Below are 16,562 nucleotides of genomic sequence, written 5' to 3' on the forward strand. Positions count from 1 at the left end.
TCTGTTATCTGCTTTTAGTAACGTTCAGCCCGAGTAACACTCCTTTTTTATTGTATATACATAAATTTTTTGTGACATGAGACAGATAAAACAAATCAGGAAAAACAATAATTTAACAATAAAGTCCACAATCTGTCATATAGTTTTTTTTTGATTATTTAATCAAATAAATAAAGCTATAAAGGACACATTAATACAAATACAAAGTTGTTGCTCTTCATATTTTTTCATGTCAAATGTATTATTCTTCAGGATGTGATGAACAAAAGCATAGTTAATATTTTATATCTAATATCTGTCATCCGATATGCCCTGTGCATTATAGTCATTTTAGCTGACTATTAAATTGATCAGAGTGTAATGTTGCTCCATGTTTGGCATGGTAAATCACTAAGCAGACACTGGTGGTGCTTGGTTTCAAGCTATATTGTTCAGACCTATTTGTTGCATGGCACATTGGGCCTCAATTGGAATTCTGTTGCACTGAATAGGTCAGTAGTCCCACAGAGGGACAGTTGTACGGCTCGGCCTGTAATACAATATGAAAGATATTGCACTTGCACAGAAGCTTTCAGTAATAAAGCTCCCCACCTAGCCCTGATAAAATAATAAAACTGGTCTATAGACTGAAATCAATGCACACACAAGCCATCTAAACACGAGACCAGTGATCAGTCAAACAGAAAGACTGAGACAGTGTCTGCCTCAGCACTGTTTTTGCCGCTGTCGAGGCACTTACTGTGACTGGTGATGCAGAGTAATCTTTTCATCATGTACTAACATTTCCCTTGCCAAGTGTTTGTAGAACTCCACACACACGTTTCACCTTCTTTTCCACTCTCTTTGCTATGATATCTTGTCCTGTAGCTTAGGAATATACAATACTATATACATCGTAGCTATTGGTATTACCTTAAACAAGACGACTCTTCTTCTCTGATATCACTGTTTAGTTTTTTTGATGTGTTAGGGAAGGGCCTAAAATTACAGTCCGAAATGAGTTATTTCAAGACTGTTTGAATGGCGTGGGTGGATGTGACTCATTGATTGTCATCATTTTTATTCTTTAAAGCAGGCTCACTTTTGTTTAGCATGAAATACTGTAAATTTCTAAACACTTATATTGCACACATGCTGATGTACATGCTCATTTTTCTTATGGTTGTTCAGTACATAGCAGTGTTGTTTACCTTATATCAAGAAAGTTTCTCTCTCCCAGTCCATGTACATGTGTTTGTCCTGCAATGAACTATAACCTGTTTATCGAGTTTATCCTTCCTCTTTTGAAATGCATGCTGGGATGGGCTCCAGACCCCTGTGACAGTGAACAAGATAAGCAGTACAGAAATTGAATTGACGTGCGGATGGATATAGTATTTCCTCATGCATAACTACATTTGTTATGGCACCACATGTGAGAAAGTCAGTAATCTCTTTTGCACTTTTGGGAAAACAAATGTTATTTGACAGGAAGACATACAATCATCTGACTGCAAAACATTTTGACTTCAGTTGTAATAAATTAACAGCGATGTTGAGAAATGTCCACAACATAATGGACTTTTGATGAAGCTGAAATGTTGTTGAGGGAACACACATCTCTCTAGTAAGCATCTTGTTTATGTCTGAATGCATATTTGTAGAATAAACTGGGAGGATTTCAATGCATACATTTTATAGCAGTTAACTTAGCTACAGCATAGTTGCGTCAAGCCAGCAGAAATAACACAAAATATAAAATAAGAAATTGCTTCCCTAAGACCAACCATGAATTTTTCATTTTGCCTGCGGAATATACATGATTGCAGAAAGTAACACAATTTGGTGGCACTTAACTAGAGGATTATAGCCATCAATATTAGATGAACAAGTTCTCCCCCAAGTTAATGAAATCCTTGGATGTATGCCCGCATTAGGAGAAGAGACTGATAAGGGAAGGATTTGATCCCTTGTTCCTTTGGTGTTATACCTTATATTTGACCAAACTTTACCCACGTCTACAATACAAGTCTGATAAAGAAATGCTTGTTGGATGAAAAAAAGCCCTTTATAATAATATTATCTCCTAAAATTCATATGTTCTGGTCATGTGTTGGAGGAAGAAATGCTTTTATGAGGTAGATGTAGAAAGAGTGGGTTGTAAAATTATTAATTCTACAAGCATTATACGACTAGGAAGACTCTGCATTGTTATTTGTGTTAGTTGTTGTAATAGTATGCTGTCCATTGAAGCAGTTCCCCCTGATGAAGAGAGAGAGGGGGCATTTCATAGCCTCGGGAAAACACTATAGAAGTGCCATCTTTCATTGTCTTTGTGGTAACTTCAGGGGCATTTAGAAGGCAAGCTGTAGAGGACCTAAGGGTATACGTGAGGGGACAGAAAATGATAGACAGTCTGGGATGTAGGGAGGACTCAAAACATTTCGTGACTTAAAAACCTTGAGGAGGACCGCATTATGTTGCAACCTGCAGCAAGACGTGCATTTTTGATGAAAAACTTACTGCACACACAATCCCAGTCCCAGCTTTCTTTTATGTCTGCTCTGTTACAGTCAAACAGTATTACAGAGAAGGCAAACATGGAGCAGACACTAAACACTTTGCACAAACATCTGTTGCAAGATTTCCAGTTTACATATTACAATAGTTGGTGTTTGTGATTTGCTTGTTTTTGACTAATATTAATTCAAGTTTTTAGCTGTCACTTGATAAGATACAGCATGAATGCAGCATTTGCAATCAAAGCATACTAGTCCTGCCCTTAGGGTGCCTGAAAACACCAGGAGTGTGAGAAAATGTTGATCGCTACATAAAAATGTGTCAGAACGCACCATGGATCTGAAAAATTGATCATAACATCAACAAAATCTCAACCAAATGCTGATATGAGAACTGCGGAATGGGAGTTCTCTTTTTTAAGGCTGGAGCTTTGGCATAAACAAATGTTTAACATTTTGAATATGTACGTAGTAAAGTGAAATTTGACTTACTCTGACTGCTGCAGTAGTTTTTCACTCAGTGTGTACTGGTCAGAGTCAGTTAGTGACCGGGTTCCGTCACTGGTTTGCTTTTGCTTGCATGTGTAAAAGTTCTCACACACCTTGCTGATGTTACACAACCTCCCCAAAATCCCATGCGACAGTTACATTGTGTAATGAACAAAGTTTCTCCTCACAAATATTGGTCCTGTTTCCTTTTTCTCCAGAGACTGACATTACCCTTCATTACTAAGGAGCATAAACAAAGCCTGTGGACTTAGTGAATTGTGCTCCCTCAGCCATGTCGCCTCATTTCCCTCTTTGTTGTCCCAGTCTTTCATTTGCTTCTGCCATCTCTGTATCACCAATATATACAACTGCATTGTTATTCTGCAGTAAAATGAGACTGTCTGTTCTTTCATCTCTTTTATGGCCTTCAGCATGTGCAAAATACATGCAGGAAGAAAACATTCAAATTGGAAGACTCTTGGTAAACAGACATTTATAAAGACATTTATAAAACATTAGGATGTTTTGTTTTTATTAAGAAAACAGATCATCATTATACACAAAAGTAAATATTTAGAACTTATAAATTGGCTCTGCTTGTCTGCTAATGAAATTTGAGTAATGGTAGGTGGGTTGGGGGGGTGTTGTGTGTGCTAATTTAGATGCAGATCAAAGAAATACCTCACCTCAACTTGGCTAGTCGCCTCAGGCTAATGCATCTCATCCCTAATTGAGGGGCTCCTTCGACTCACCGAGTCAATACAAATGGCTTTAATACTCAAACCATTATTATTTCAAATCATTGTCAAAAAGGCGGGAGAAATCATTGACTTATGCCCTGTTAATGTCAGAAAATTGCTCCATGTATTTTGCGTTATTGACAGTTAGGAGCCTGAAAACAAGTAATGCTAATGACATAATCTGGCTGTGACCACACTGTCCCTCCCACCTCCTCCTGCCTCTCTCTTCTCCTGGCTTAGACAAACGGGCTCATCTGCACTGGATCATTTGCTGTCTCCTGATACGCTGTGGTTTATAGCCAATTATCTCTCGCGATCCATTATCGATTACAGTGTTATCTTTCTTGCATTGCTTAATCTTTTGGCACAGTAGCATAGCAGCTCACAGGGGGGCCTGGATACAAACTGCTTAGCGATGGGAACACTAGTTAAGATGGATGAGTGTTCATTTGCTTGTAAATGGGTGCAGTTTAAATTCAAACTGATTCAGACTGTATTCAGTGTCGGGAAGAGGGCAGGGTGGTTTTTGATTTGCACCGCTCCCTGTTAGGAATTAAAAACCACTACAACAGTCAATTTATCCAGTTAAGTGTTAAACCTCTGATATTAGTCTGAATGACTGATTTCCTTTGGGTTAATATTGTTTGTGGTGGTGTCCCTCTCAGTCTGCCCTCCAGTGAACCAACAGGGGAATAATAATTTTGTATTGGATGATCTGATTGTTTTTTTTTTTGTCTGTCTGTGTTTTCTCTCTAGTTGGGTTAATAACTTCGGTCATGAGGGTCTTGGCCTTCTTCTGGATGCTCTGGAGAAGCTGCTGGACAAGAAACAGTGAGTTAACTCAAAGTACATCACATGTCTTTGTTATTTTTCACCACCAAGCTCTGTTCATATAATCATAATAATTTATTTTTTCCAGGCAAGAGAATATTGATAAACGGAACCAGCATAAACTCATCCAGTGCTTGAAGGCGTTCATGAACAATAAGGTTTGTACATGAAAAAAAATGTTATACATTTATTTGATTTCTTATATAAAGATCTCATTTATAATGTCAGTATACTAGCATGTAATGATATTGCCTGGCTGCAAAACTATTATTTTGTTTTTATTCAGTAGTTGAAGGTTAAATATAATTTACAAATAAGTAAAAAGCAAAGGCAGACACCACTCGTAGCACACTTAAATTAAACATCAGAGCATTAAATTAAACGTCTCATAGCAGCTCAGGTGACCAGGATTCTATACCTGATTTGAATCTGGACTCTGACAAGCTTGGGATAGTGGGGCAGTAAAGTGAAGCTAATTTTACCATTTCAAGCTCACAGTCTCAGATCTTTTAATTATCCTTTTTGGGAAGGTCTGGCTCATTTCTCAAAAGTGGCACACATTTCAGGGATAGATGAACTATTGATATAGCTTCTCTTTGAGTTAATCCCCACATGTGGTCATCTCAACCCGTTCCTTCAGTTGTGGGGAGACTAAAAGGTGCAGGAGACTATAAGTATATGTCCCTATAGTCCTGTCCTGAATTGAATTAATTCATCATCCTCTCCATTTTCTCCCATGGCCTCGTTGTCCCTCCTTAAAAGAAAATTAAGGCTAACTATAACTTAGATACATTAGTGCTTTTTTTGTGTAATACATTTTTTTATTTGGAAGGAAAGTTCTCTATGAATGCAGATGCTCTCATTAATTTATACCCAATGGAGCTATTCTCCGTCCTACCTCGCCTATTTCATGTCTCACAGTATGGACTGCAAAGGATCTTGGGAGACGAACGAAGCTTGTTGCTGTTGGCACGAGCGATCGACCCCAAACAGACCAACATGATGACAGAGATTGTCAAAATTCTCTCTGCTTTCTGTATCATTGGAGAGGAAAACATGTAAGTTGAAATCTTTTTATCTAATTGTTTGTCACACCTATTCTCACACATTGGGCACATGTATAGAAAATCTACAGTATACCCAGTCCCTCACCTTTACAAAGTCTGGAATAAGATGGGTTTGTCACAGTTTTAAGGTCAGTAATCAGGTGAGGAGGTTTGGTTTTTTTTTGCAGGTTTGATTTTCAAATGAAAAGAATGGGAGTAAAAGGTTTGTATGCAACAAAAGTGACATAAAAAAGAGACAGGTTTCCAACAATCTCAAAGACAAACAGTCTGTTTATTACACTTGTTCCACACACCTCAATTTGCTTGTTTGGTGAGAGTAGTCAGCTGACCCTATAAGTACTTTTCCTATCCTCTTTTCACTGTTCTGCAGTGTTTTAGTGTTCAGAATTGACAGCGGGAGAACACATTTTCTTATCTTTCTCAGTAAATCACAGCGGTTATAGGGACAGTACAACACTGTTACAGAATCCTGACTGATGGCAAAAAATGAAATGCACCTATGAAAGACATATGGTCCGATGTGTTCTCATACTAATGTTTCTGAAATAGCAAGAGGGAAGGAGAAAGCTGCTTTTTGTAAACACTGCAATATTACTTTTGCTTTGGTATATTCTCCCACTAGATGACATGTACTCAGACAGAAATTGCCCCCTATGTGTAAATGTTTACCCACTGCGATATGGGTTTACCCAGATACAAAGTCCATATTTCTATTTATATTGTATTTATGCTTATTCGAAAGTGTGTAATTGTCACTTATTCTGTTCTTACATTTTTACATTTAAAATACTCAAAGGCTGTGTACTGTCAGAAAGAGGATTCTAAGCTGTTTACTCTCAGTTGCAAAAATAAAATGAAATTAAGAATGTCAATAATCACAAGTGCAACATATTTATAATTAAATGTCTGAACCCAAGAATCTGCCGGTGGGTTTGAAAGGCTTGTTATCTTTAAAAAAAAAAAAAAAAAGAAGGCAACATTACACCATTTGTCAGAAATTGTTAGATGTATTATATATTAGATGCAAGTATAAAATTGTGATTTTTCATTCAAACCACTTTATTCAGTCACAAATTCACATTTCACCAACAGGATTATGTAAAAAAAAAAATACAAATTTGTGAGCTCCTCAGTACACTTTGCTGTAACCAACAGTCATATGACCTGTGGATTAGACTGAACTGCAGGCTGTGTACACACTGAGCAAATAGGGGACAAACATGGGAACACATTTTAAAAGTTCAAAAATATCTATAACATGTAGAGACACCTTTTTTTCCCCAGTTTGAGTAACACCCGTGGGCACAAATTCATCTCCAAAAAAACACAAAGTAATCCTGCAATCCTCTTTCTTTGTCAACACTGAGGACTTAGCCATCTTTGGACAAATGTGTCGATGTTTACATTTAGTGTGAGCTCCACATGGTAGCAAATCCACTGACCAGCACAGGGTGAGCAGAAAAGTCACAGGAAAAATCGATTAAAAAGCAAAGCAACATGTACCTGTTTAATTAAATTGGCACAGTGTCTGTACAGCTTTCAAGACTAACTCTGCTAGCATGTTATAGCTGAGGGGCATCAACTGTTACACTGTTAAAATGCTGTGGGAGGAGCTTTTGCTTTACAATTTTCTCCCCAGGAGTGCGGTACGAAGATATAAATAAACCTATGACGGTAATTGTTTGGCTCACTAATTGTACCGCTTTGAGAAAATTTCATACAGAACTGTATGTTGCGTACCGAACAATTCAGGACAAATGCATCTATCGCTACACCCCTACACTGTGAGCATATACTGCATTTACACATGACTTCAGACAGTGTAGAAATGTGTTGGGTCACATGGGGAGATGATACAGTTTAGTCTCTTTTAATGTGTTGAAGTCAGTGTAGTTTGCCACAGACACAACCTGGCTGACAGCTTATAAATTGGATTTAGGGGAGTGTTTTTTATTGTTTCCCACAGGGCCAGACTGGAATAACAATGGCACTTCAAAGTCAGTCTGTATGCAGTGGTGGAAATAAACAAACCCACAAATTCCGCTGGAGAAGCTGAGTTCAGCAATGTGTCTCATATTTCTGACCATCTAAATAGGCAGCTATGCTTGTAGCTCTGACCCTTACCGTGCATGTTTTCCAAAATGATTTTAAAGAAATACATTCAGTAACTGCTCCTATAAATGTATATCCATTGACTAAATATGCATATGTCTGTTAAACAGATGTTTACTATAAAATAAGACTGCATGTATCACCAGACGGCAAATAGAGAAGACTACATAGTCACTTCTAATTAAAAAAATGAATATTACATTGTCTTATTTTTTGCATTTATGGTCTTTTAACATCTGGGTGTCAGGTACTTTTGTTTAACAGCATAAATCCATGCTAATACATCTAAAATATTTTGTATAACTGAATTAGGTGCTTGTTCCTTAATAGACCTTTTTTTAACACTTTGATTTTTCACAGCAGTAAACTCAGAAGTGAAGCTATTAACACTGACTTTGTTCCATTCAAGTAATCTAATAAATCCTGCTATTGAGCCGCAAATCTATAATGACCCTGCCATCATTTTTTTTCATTAATTACAGTAATGCTTTTTCTACTGACGTGTCAAAATGTCTGCTGTAGAAATAGGATTTTTTGAGGGGTCAAACATGTAAGCAATAGCAGCACTAGCATACATAACACAACCTACTACAGCCTCTAGGGTTGTTACACATCTAAATGCTGTCTTAACAGATTATTGCTTTAAAGGAAGTTTGCCTTCTTTGGAAAATTAATATACAGACAACTAATCGCAGTTTGACTCAAAGCGTGTTTGGTAATGTAGATCATCACTGAAGTGAGCTTGACTCGATTTAATCATGATTTTTGCAGATAGATGCACTTGAGTCTTGATATAATCAATGCATTGATGCAGTGAATGAATAATTAGACCCGTGTTCCGTTCAGTCACCACTTTAACACACAGATGTAGACTTGCTGCTTGCACACAAACAAGAACACCACCACTATTTTAAGCAGATAGTGGGTGTAGAGATAATTCAAATGCGCTCTCTCTCAGCCACTCAATTTCTCTCTCCCTCTCTCTCTTCTCACTCAAAGTATCCGAGAATACGTTCAAGTAAACACGGAGATCTTTGCCATGATCTTAGCCTTGCATTAAAATGTCCGTATCCTGTAGAAATGACAGCCAAAGGAGCTGAGGTGTCACTTTTCTCGCTCAGAAACTTCTCTGCCAACCAGTGTGGTGACGCTGGCTCATGTTCAACACCCTCTTCAGCTGACAGCATCAAAAGGGAACACGACAAGTTAAGCAGATCTATCTTGGCTGTTTTGAAGCGTCGTCTGAACTGGCTTTAAAGCTGCTCAGTATGCAGCTCCCCATGTATATCTGTGACTTTATATCCTCTGTCGCAGAGCGAGGCCCTTTCATTTGTCTCTGCGCGATTACTCCACACATACAGCCTCATTAGTCAAACATATGATCGCTCTCACTATATCAAATGGATTTGTAGTATTTCTTCAACTTTAAAGTGGTTTTTTTTGGTTTGTTACGTGGTAATAAAAGCAGAAACACCAGGTTTCGATTGCATGTGTGATTACACATGCTTGTGCACAAATAAACTGCCATTTTCAATTTGGTCTAGTGCAACTTCTTTATTTATTTCCTTAAATTATTTATTGGAACAGCAAGGGGAACTTGTAGATCAGGCTAAGAGCTCTTTTGTACTCCTGAGAGTAGCACCGTTGAGGATAGGGGAGCTGTTCAGTTTCTCAACTTATGAATTTAAAATAGCCACCATGGCCTTGCAGTGAGAGAGACCACCTGCTGCCAATTATTGTGTACGCATATTGTAAATCACTGCTCACGTAGCTGCTCATAAGACATCAATTTACTTTTATTACGGTCCTGTGTGTGTGTTTATGTGTAGCACTGAATTCGTTTCATTCACAATTTAGAGGATGAATTTGTCCAATGCACTATTAAGCCGGGCTGCCTTGAGCCCTTGCAGGTACTCTAATTTGCTTACCTTCTCAATAGGTGTATTTGAACGTTAGTCTGGCAGTCGCTGCAATAATTTGCACACTTTCTCACTATCCAGATACACTCCAATACCACAGTTGCTTTGACGACTGAACACATTTGCAGTAAAACCCTGTTGTTGTCAAGCATCACCTTAGTAACGGCAAGATGAAGCCAAACTTGGATACTGCGACAATAATTGACTAGATTGCATACAAAGAGATGGAAAGCGGTAGCGTTTGTCAGAGTGACCAAAGACTGGCCGAGCACATGTCCACACCAACACACAAGGGGAGATAAGATACATGGTGTTTGAGCTGAAAATTGTCAGTTAATGTCCTGTCAGTGAGGTGATAAAAGTGTTTGTTGACTTTTGTGTTTGCCTGCTCCCTGTTCTCTGTTTTCTTCCAGCCTGGATAAGATTCTAGCTGCCATGACAATTGCTGCAGAGAGGAACAATAAAGAGAGATTTGCTCCCATTGTGGAAGGACTGGAGAACCACGAGGCCCAGCAGCTCCAGGTCAGGACGCACACACGCACGCACGCACGCACGCACGCACGCACGCACGCACGCACGCACACACACACACACACAGTGAAAGAGAGCCAGAAAGACAAGAAAAAACAGTTAATATCACATTGTAATATTCATTATACATACACAGCTACCCTTTTGATTATTTCCATTAATGGATAAAAAGTGACCTTCATGGTTTAATGTCTGATCCAGTGTCCAGTACAGTAAGCACTCATATTCTCCAGCAGGCTGTCCTGTACAATTTCAGTGTCTCTTTCAGGGTGTCATACACACAGATTCATACTATTCAAACTCCAAAAAGAAGCAAGCAGCTTATTACCAAAAGCAGGTGTTTTGCCATGTACAGTGCACAAAAACTTGGCACAGTGTCATTCACCCAAATTCTGTTTTTGTCACAAGGATCAGGTTTGATGCAGGCAAATTGACAGCTACGCCACTCGGGGAACTATTGTACCTCCACCTCAGCTGTCCTCGTATTTTTACTATTCCTGTCTTTGCGTCCTCTTATCAACCTTACATCACCTCTAGCACATTGTGGGATGTAACAGAAATGCACTCAGAGCTCCAATGCTCCTGCTTTAATCAAAAGCACCTGCTTCACTGAGCACCTCTTCTGAATTCCCCCATTCTTTTTGCAAACATCAGAAAAATGACAATGAAAAAAAGATGTTGAGTTCCCCCCACGATTTTTGCACCCCTTTCTTTCTTTCTTTCTTTTTCTTTCTTTCTTTCTTTTTCTTTCTTTCTTTCTTTCTTTCTTTCTTTCTTTCTTTCTTTCTTTCTTTCTTTCTTTCTTTCTTTCTTTCTTTCTTTCTTTCTTTCTTTCTTTCTTTCTTTCTTTCTTTCTTTCTTTCTTTCTTTCCCTTCCACTACCATACATATTTTTTCCTCACATCTTACAAATACTTCTCCTTGCTTTTTTCCATGTTGCTGTCAAAGTTGGGTCTCAAAGGACTCAGTGTGAAAGGGCAACTAAAAGCGCCATACCTCTCCTCATTTTCGCTAGTACTCTCCAGCAGCAGGGAAAAACTATATAACAGCAATAACAACACCACTTAAAACATGTTTTTGTGTAGCCAAAATCGAGCGGGGAATTACTTAAGGAATTACTTTAGCTGCAGGGATTGAGAAGTCATGAAGAAAAAAGTCATGAAGGAAACTGATGAGGCGGACGGTGGAAGAGAAAGTAGATATTCTTTTATTAGGAGGCTGTTGTTTTTCCTTTAAATTTTGCCGTTAATGAAATGAAGCTCTGCTAATTGTGAAGTAAATTAAAATGCTTTGCTGATGCAGGGGGTTCCAGGAAATTAATAGACTTTTTATCCAAAACCTGTGATGGGCTGCAGAACTAGACTTTGCTAATGTGATTAAAATGTGTTTTGCCGTGGTTCAGGCTATACTTGTCTACTGAGCACGAGGGAAACTCCGCATTTCAACTTTAAAACTGTCCTGGCAGTGCCACTTTTAATTACGGTGTTTGGCCCCCCCCTCCCCTCCCTTTGGCACGGTTGCAGCTCTTTAAACCTAATACAGATAATGCACCCACCCCCAACTCAACGGGTTCCCACTCTACAATACATGACTGAGGTATGTTTGAGGTGCTTGATGTTAGTATAAATCTGTATGCAGGAGAAGAGAAAGAATTTTTCATGAGCTCCATGGCTTTCTTCACTCAGATAAATTCTGTGAAGATTTGGTGGAATTTCTTTTATGTATCTGGCCTCTGGTGGATGCAGTAAAATGTCAGGATTTCAGTGCACAGATCTTATTTCGAGGCCCTTGAGCTTTTCTCAAACTTCCATGTTTCTGGTACATGGCACTGGTGGCACATACGCAGTTGCGGTGCATCTTTTACTGCAACAAGCTTGTGCTCTCCCAAGGGAAAATACACTAACTTATTTGTATCGCAGAACAGAATGCATTTTTTTCCGCTCCTAAAACTGTCTAACATACATGCTTGTTGTGCTTTCTGCTACAGTACCAAAAAACACACACAAAAAAACCTAATGCTCCTCACTCTAGCTTTTGTTTTTGCTTTTCTCAAGGCAAAACAACCGATTTGCTTTAATGACTTGTGCTATCCTGATTGTAGCTCTAACAAAAGATGACTTAAGATTAGTTGTATAAGCAAAAACATTAGAACAATAAGCAACAATAAGTAAGAAATATTTTGTTCAGTTCAGGTGACATTACACGGAATGATCGCCTGCTGCAGATTGATTTGCTTTCCTGCCAGAGTATCTGTTTGTTTTTTAATGCGGGTGATACTTTTAAATCAAACAGCAATTCTAACCCTGAAAAAATAATAAAACAGACTCAGGAAACCACAGAGAATCAGCATTGTTGTGACTCTTATTAATAACGCATACAAGCCAACAGTACAGGGTCAAGGTTTCAGAAGGCAGCGTTTCCCGTTGTCCATGGGAATCCTTCAGCCTGGTATCGATTGTCTGTCCAAGGAAAACTGTCTTATCCTCGGCTTGCTCCCCTGAAACACCTTACAGCTCATTATAATTCATCAGCGATTTCCTCTTAACCCGCCTCCCCTTCCTCATCCACCCACCCACCGAACACACACCCCCACCACACACACACACACACACACACACACACACACACACTCAGGATGAGGCTTTTTCTTTACCAATAAATCCATTAATAATGCACATTTAGTCAATAGACACAGCAGACCTGTACTTTTTCCCATCTTCGTCAAGTCTCTTTTTCTCTTTACCGTTTTCCTCTCATCATTGCAGTGTGTTTTCTGTAATTTTGGTTTTAGAGAAAACTAGACAGTAAGAGCAAATGATCACTCCAAAATCACCTCGATACCACACAGCCGGAACATGCAATTACAAACTCAGTGCTATATTAACATGTTTTGCAACATATACATACTTTCACAATTGTTTTTTCTGTGTTTTTTTTTCATTTGTCCTTTTGTCCATCTGCTCCACAGGTTGCTTGCATGCAGCTGATCAACGCCCTTGTCACCTCCCCCGATGACCTGGACTTCCGGATACATTTACGCAATGAGTTTTTAAGATGTGGCCTGAAGAAGATCCTTCCCGTGAGTAATCAGACTATAACATATTTTGTTGTTTTTCACCAAACAGTGTAAAAAAAATACTGCCTACATCAGCTTTACAATCAGACTTACAAACAAAATAAAGTAGACGTAGAATTAATTTCTTTTAATACTTTTTGAGACATAAAAGTTTCGAGACATAAAATCACAAACTTGGCATGTCCGAAAAATGCACTAGATCAGAATCATCATTAGAGATAGGTTATACCAGATTTTTGCTGACATCCAACAAGCCAATACTTTCCAATTTGTTCTGGCTGATTGCTGATACTGATATATGCCTGTATTTTTTCCACCTAATTGCAGAGAACATAAAGTATTTTACTGTAGTGGGAATGACACATCATTCCACACATTCTTACCAGTAAGGCCCACTATGAGGTGCTGACATAAATACAATGCTTTTCAAATGTGTGCATTCGCTGGACAAAGTAAGAAAAGTTAAATGTAAAACACGTCGTATTTACTTTTATGCTACATTTCAAACAGACATGTCAACTTATAGGCTGTTTTATCTGCCTGTCAGTGTTCATTCAGGGCCAACGCTACTATTTCATTTTTAGACCTTTATTGGCTCGTACCGATGACGGTGCCAATATCATTGTACATCCTCAGTAATTAGTAGTAGTAGAAGCTTGTGTCAGGTGTGATGCAGTGCCAGCACCTCATCACACAGGCATCATTATCAGCAACCTTGCACATCTTCACATGAGCCGAAGGCAAACGAGCTCCAACTCATCACTCAAACTCTCATTTGTCGCAAGCGGGGTGAACGTGTCACAGAGCCAGTTGTTAATAAGTCATCCCAGCTGCTCCTGTTGATTATTACTGTCATTACTTTAATTATCTTCAATTCTGCCGCCGATATGAAAGAGTCTCAGTGTACAGCCATTTATGAATGCCACATTTACTGCTTTTAATGCCGACGTTCAGACTGACACTCTTTCATCTAATTATGAGTTATGCTCAGGAGTCAGTGTAGCTGTTGGCAAAGAAACAGTGAACTCCACTAAAAAAGAAAGCACAATTTGTTTTGTTCTCATAGTCCTTGACGCATGTATTTGGTTCTCCTCCTCTTCTCCCTCCCTTCCTTTTTTTTTGTGCCATTGTGCACCTCCCTCCGAACCAGCGCTGCTTGCTGAAGACAGATGGTGCACCTGAAAAACATTGCAGGGTGATTGATACCTGCAGAAATTGGGTTACATTTGGCTCTGTCTCCATCTGTAAACTTCACTACCAGTGATTCATAGAGAAGTGGTAAAGAGCACCTATGTAGCCCCTTGTGGCTGGAACAGGTGTGCTGGAATTGGTACTGTCTGGAATACTTACTGAGAGGGTTCAGGGCAGCTCAGTTCCCAGTTTCTGTACAGCTGGAACAGGGAAACTAATATTCTGGTGATTTTGATTTTCTGGGCAGATCTAGTTAACACTAACATATAAAAGTTGGACAAGATTTATTGGTACAAAAAGTAGAATAGCAAATTGATACAAGATACTTGAACAGATAATTAGGATTTGCACTGCAGGATGACCTTGTGAAAGCTGTAACACACTCTCAACTGTCTGTCTAACTTATTCCAGGAGCTTAAAGAGACGGAGGAGCTCGACATCCAGCTGAGGGTGTTCAATGAAAACAAGGAAGAGGACTCCATCGAACTCTCCCATCGCCTGGATGACATCCGCGCTGAGATGGAATATCCTTTTGTCCTCACTTTGTGTGAATATACAGATGAACAGGTCTGCAGAACTAGCAGCCAGGAGATGAGTGTATATTGTGGGTTTGGTCAAGCTTTATGGGCTAAAGCCCCCTCATGACTTTGTTCATTACAGAAGGATTAGAGGAGCCAGAGCACAATATCCAGCTCCATCTCTGGCCAGGTATACTAAGTAAATAACCCTGTCATCTTAACCTCTGACCTCTTCACACTTCTTTTTATTTATTCTTCTCCTCCTCTCCATCTCCTCTCCTCTTCACTTCACTTTCTGTCATTTTCCTGTTAGTATTGGGTTAAGTGGGACTATAGTAAGGCTCAGGAGGTTTCCTATAGGTATATGCTTTCCTCTTTCTATCGTTCCTTACGCACAGTAGGCTATATTTTTATGCGGAATAATATTCTGTTACATTGCAATATGTATTTTTTCTGTGTGAGTTCTGTCTCTCCTTGTTTCTGTGTTCCATTTTCAAAAACTGAATTTTGTCCTCTAGCTGTCTATGAATGTCCATTTAACTCCAAACATTCAGAGTAGAAGTTAATAAGGTGAGAACTAATTTAGTCCCAAGTTGGAAACTTCTTCACGCATCCAGGAGAAGAACCGTTTAATAATTCACAAATCTTCTCTAAGGCTATGTATGAATGGCTGACATTGTGAGCAGACAAACCAGACTCTGACATTGTTATGCAGATGTTCATTCCCACAACCATTTTCCTCCAACAAACCCCACAGTTCTAGTACAGGCACAAAGTGCCATGGTGAGTGACAGTTTCTGTTGACACATGTAGGTGAGGGGAGGAGGTTGTGTGTGTGTGTCTGTAGAGAGAAGATGGAGAGGAAAAAAAGTCCACCTGGATTAATGATGTGCTTGAGCAGGTTCACAAATGAGAAGGCTCAATGTTTGTTTCTAAGGACAATGTGGTATTGATCTGTGAGGTATGAGCATGATTTGAATGCCTAGGCTACCCTTTGTCCTTTGCCTGCATAACGCACACACACACACATGCATGTGTATATGCATGATATCATGCAGGTGGTGGTTCTTCTACCTGAACATTGCATATGTGTCTTGTTTCTCCCAGCAGTTTCATGAATATTAACCTGAAGAGGCTTGTCTCTGCTGTGTCCGGCCCAGGTCCAGGTGCCGAGGAGGTGACTCCAGGCCCCTAATAAATATTAATGAGCTGTGGAATGGTGATTGATTGACCCTACCACTCACTGGCCTACATCACACTTGACTGCCACTCATGTTTATTCATTATTTGGAGAGAGAATATAAAGAGAGACAGAGAGTGAGAAAGAGAGTGTAGAGGGGGGTGCCACTGAATAGATTGGCATTTTACATTAGGTTTATGTCTGCAGTTTAGTGATAGATGAAGCTAGTTGGATGCTTTCCCAGTGTGAGCTCCTTCTCATGTCCTCTCAAATGCTGCTGTGGTGAGGCTATAATTGAATCTCACAGGATTGGTAACTCTCCCAGGCTTCATATTCAGCTAATGCAAGGGAGGGAACTGATACTTTAGAGGAGCGTGTATTCCCATCCGTGTTTCTCTAAAAAATTTGAA

General features: G+C 39.2%; 1 protein-coding gene across 6 annotated transcripts in view; it reads left to right on the forward strand.

Annotated features, from left to right (window-relative positions):
* Positions 1-16,562, forward strand: part of diaph2 (diaphanous-related formin 2) — a 373,465-nt gene that overhangs the window by 107,044 nt on the left and 249,859 nt on the right. For all 6 annotated transcript variants that reach the window (XM_055016416.1, XM_055016421.1, XM_055016420.1 and 3 more), the window contains 6 exons: positions 4,484-4,558; positions 4,647-4,716; positions 5,480-5,616; positions 10,070-10,178; positions 13,156-13,266; positions 14,866-14,978. In XM_055016416.1, coding sequence (XP_054872391.1) covers positions 4,484-4,558; positions 4,647-4,716; positions 5,480-5,616; positions 10,070-10,178; positions 13,156-13,266; positions 14,866-14,978 — 615 coding nt within the window. The remainder of the gene's footprint in view (positions 1-4,483; positions 4,559-4,646; positions 4,717-5,479; positions 5,617-10,069; positions 10,179-13,155; positions 13,267-14,865; positions 14,979-16,562) is intronic.

The sequence above is a fragment of the Amphiprion ocellaris genome, chromosome 13, assembly GCF_022539595.1.
Source record: "Amphiprion ocellaris isolate individual 3 ecotype Okinawa chromosome 13, ASM2253959v1, whole genome shotgun sequence".
Taxonomy (NCBI): Eukaryota; Metazoa; Chordata; class Actinopteri; family Pomacentridae; genus Amphiprion; species Amphiprion ocellaris.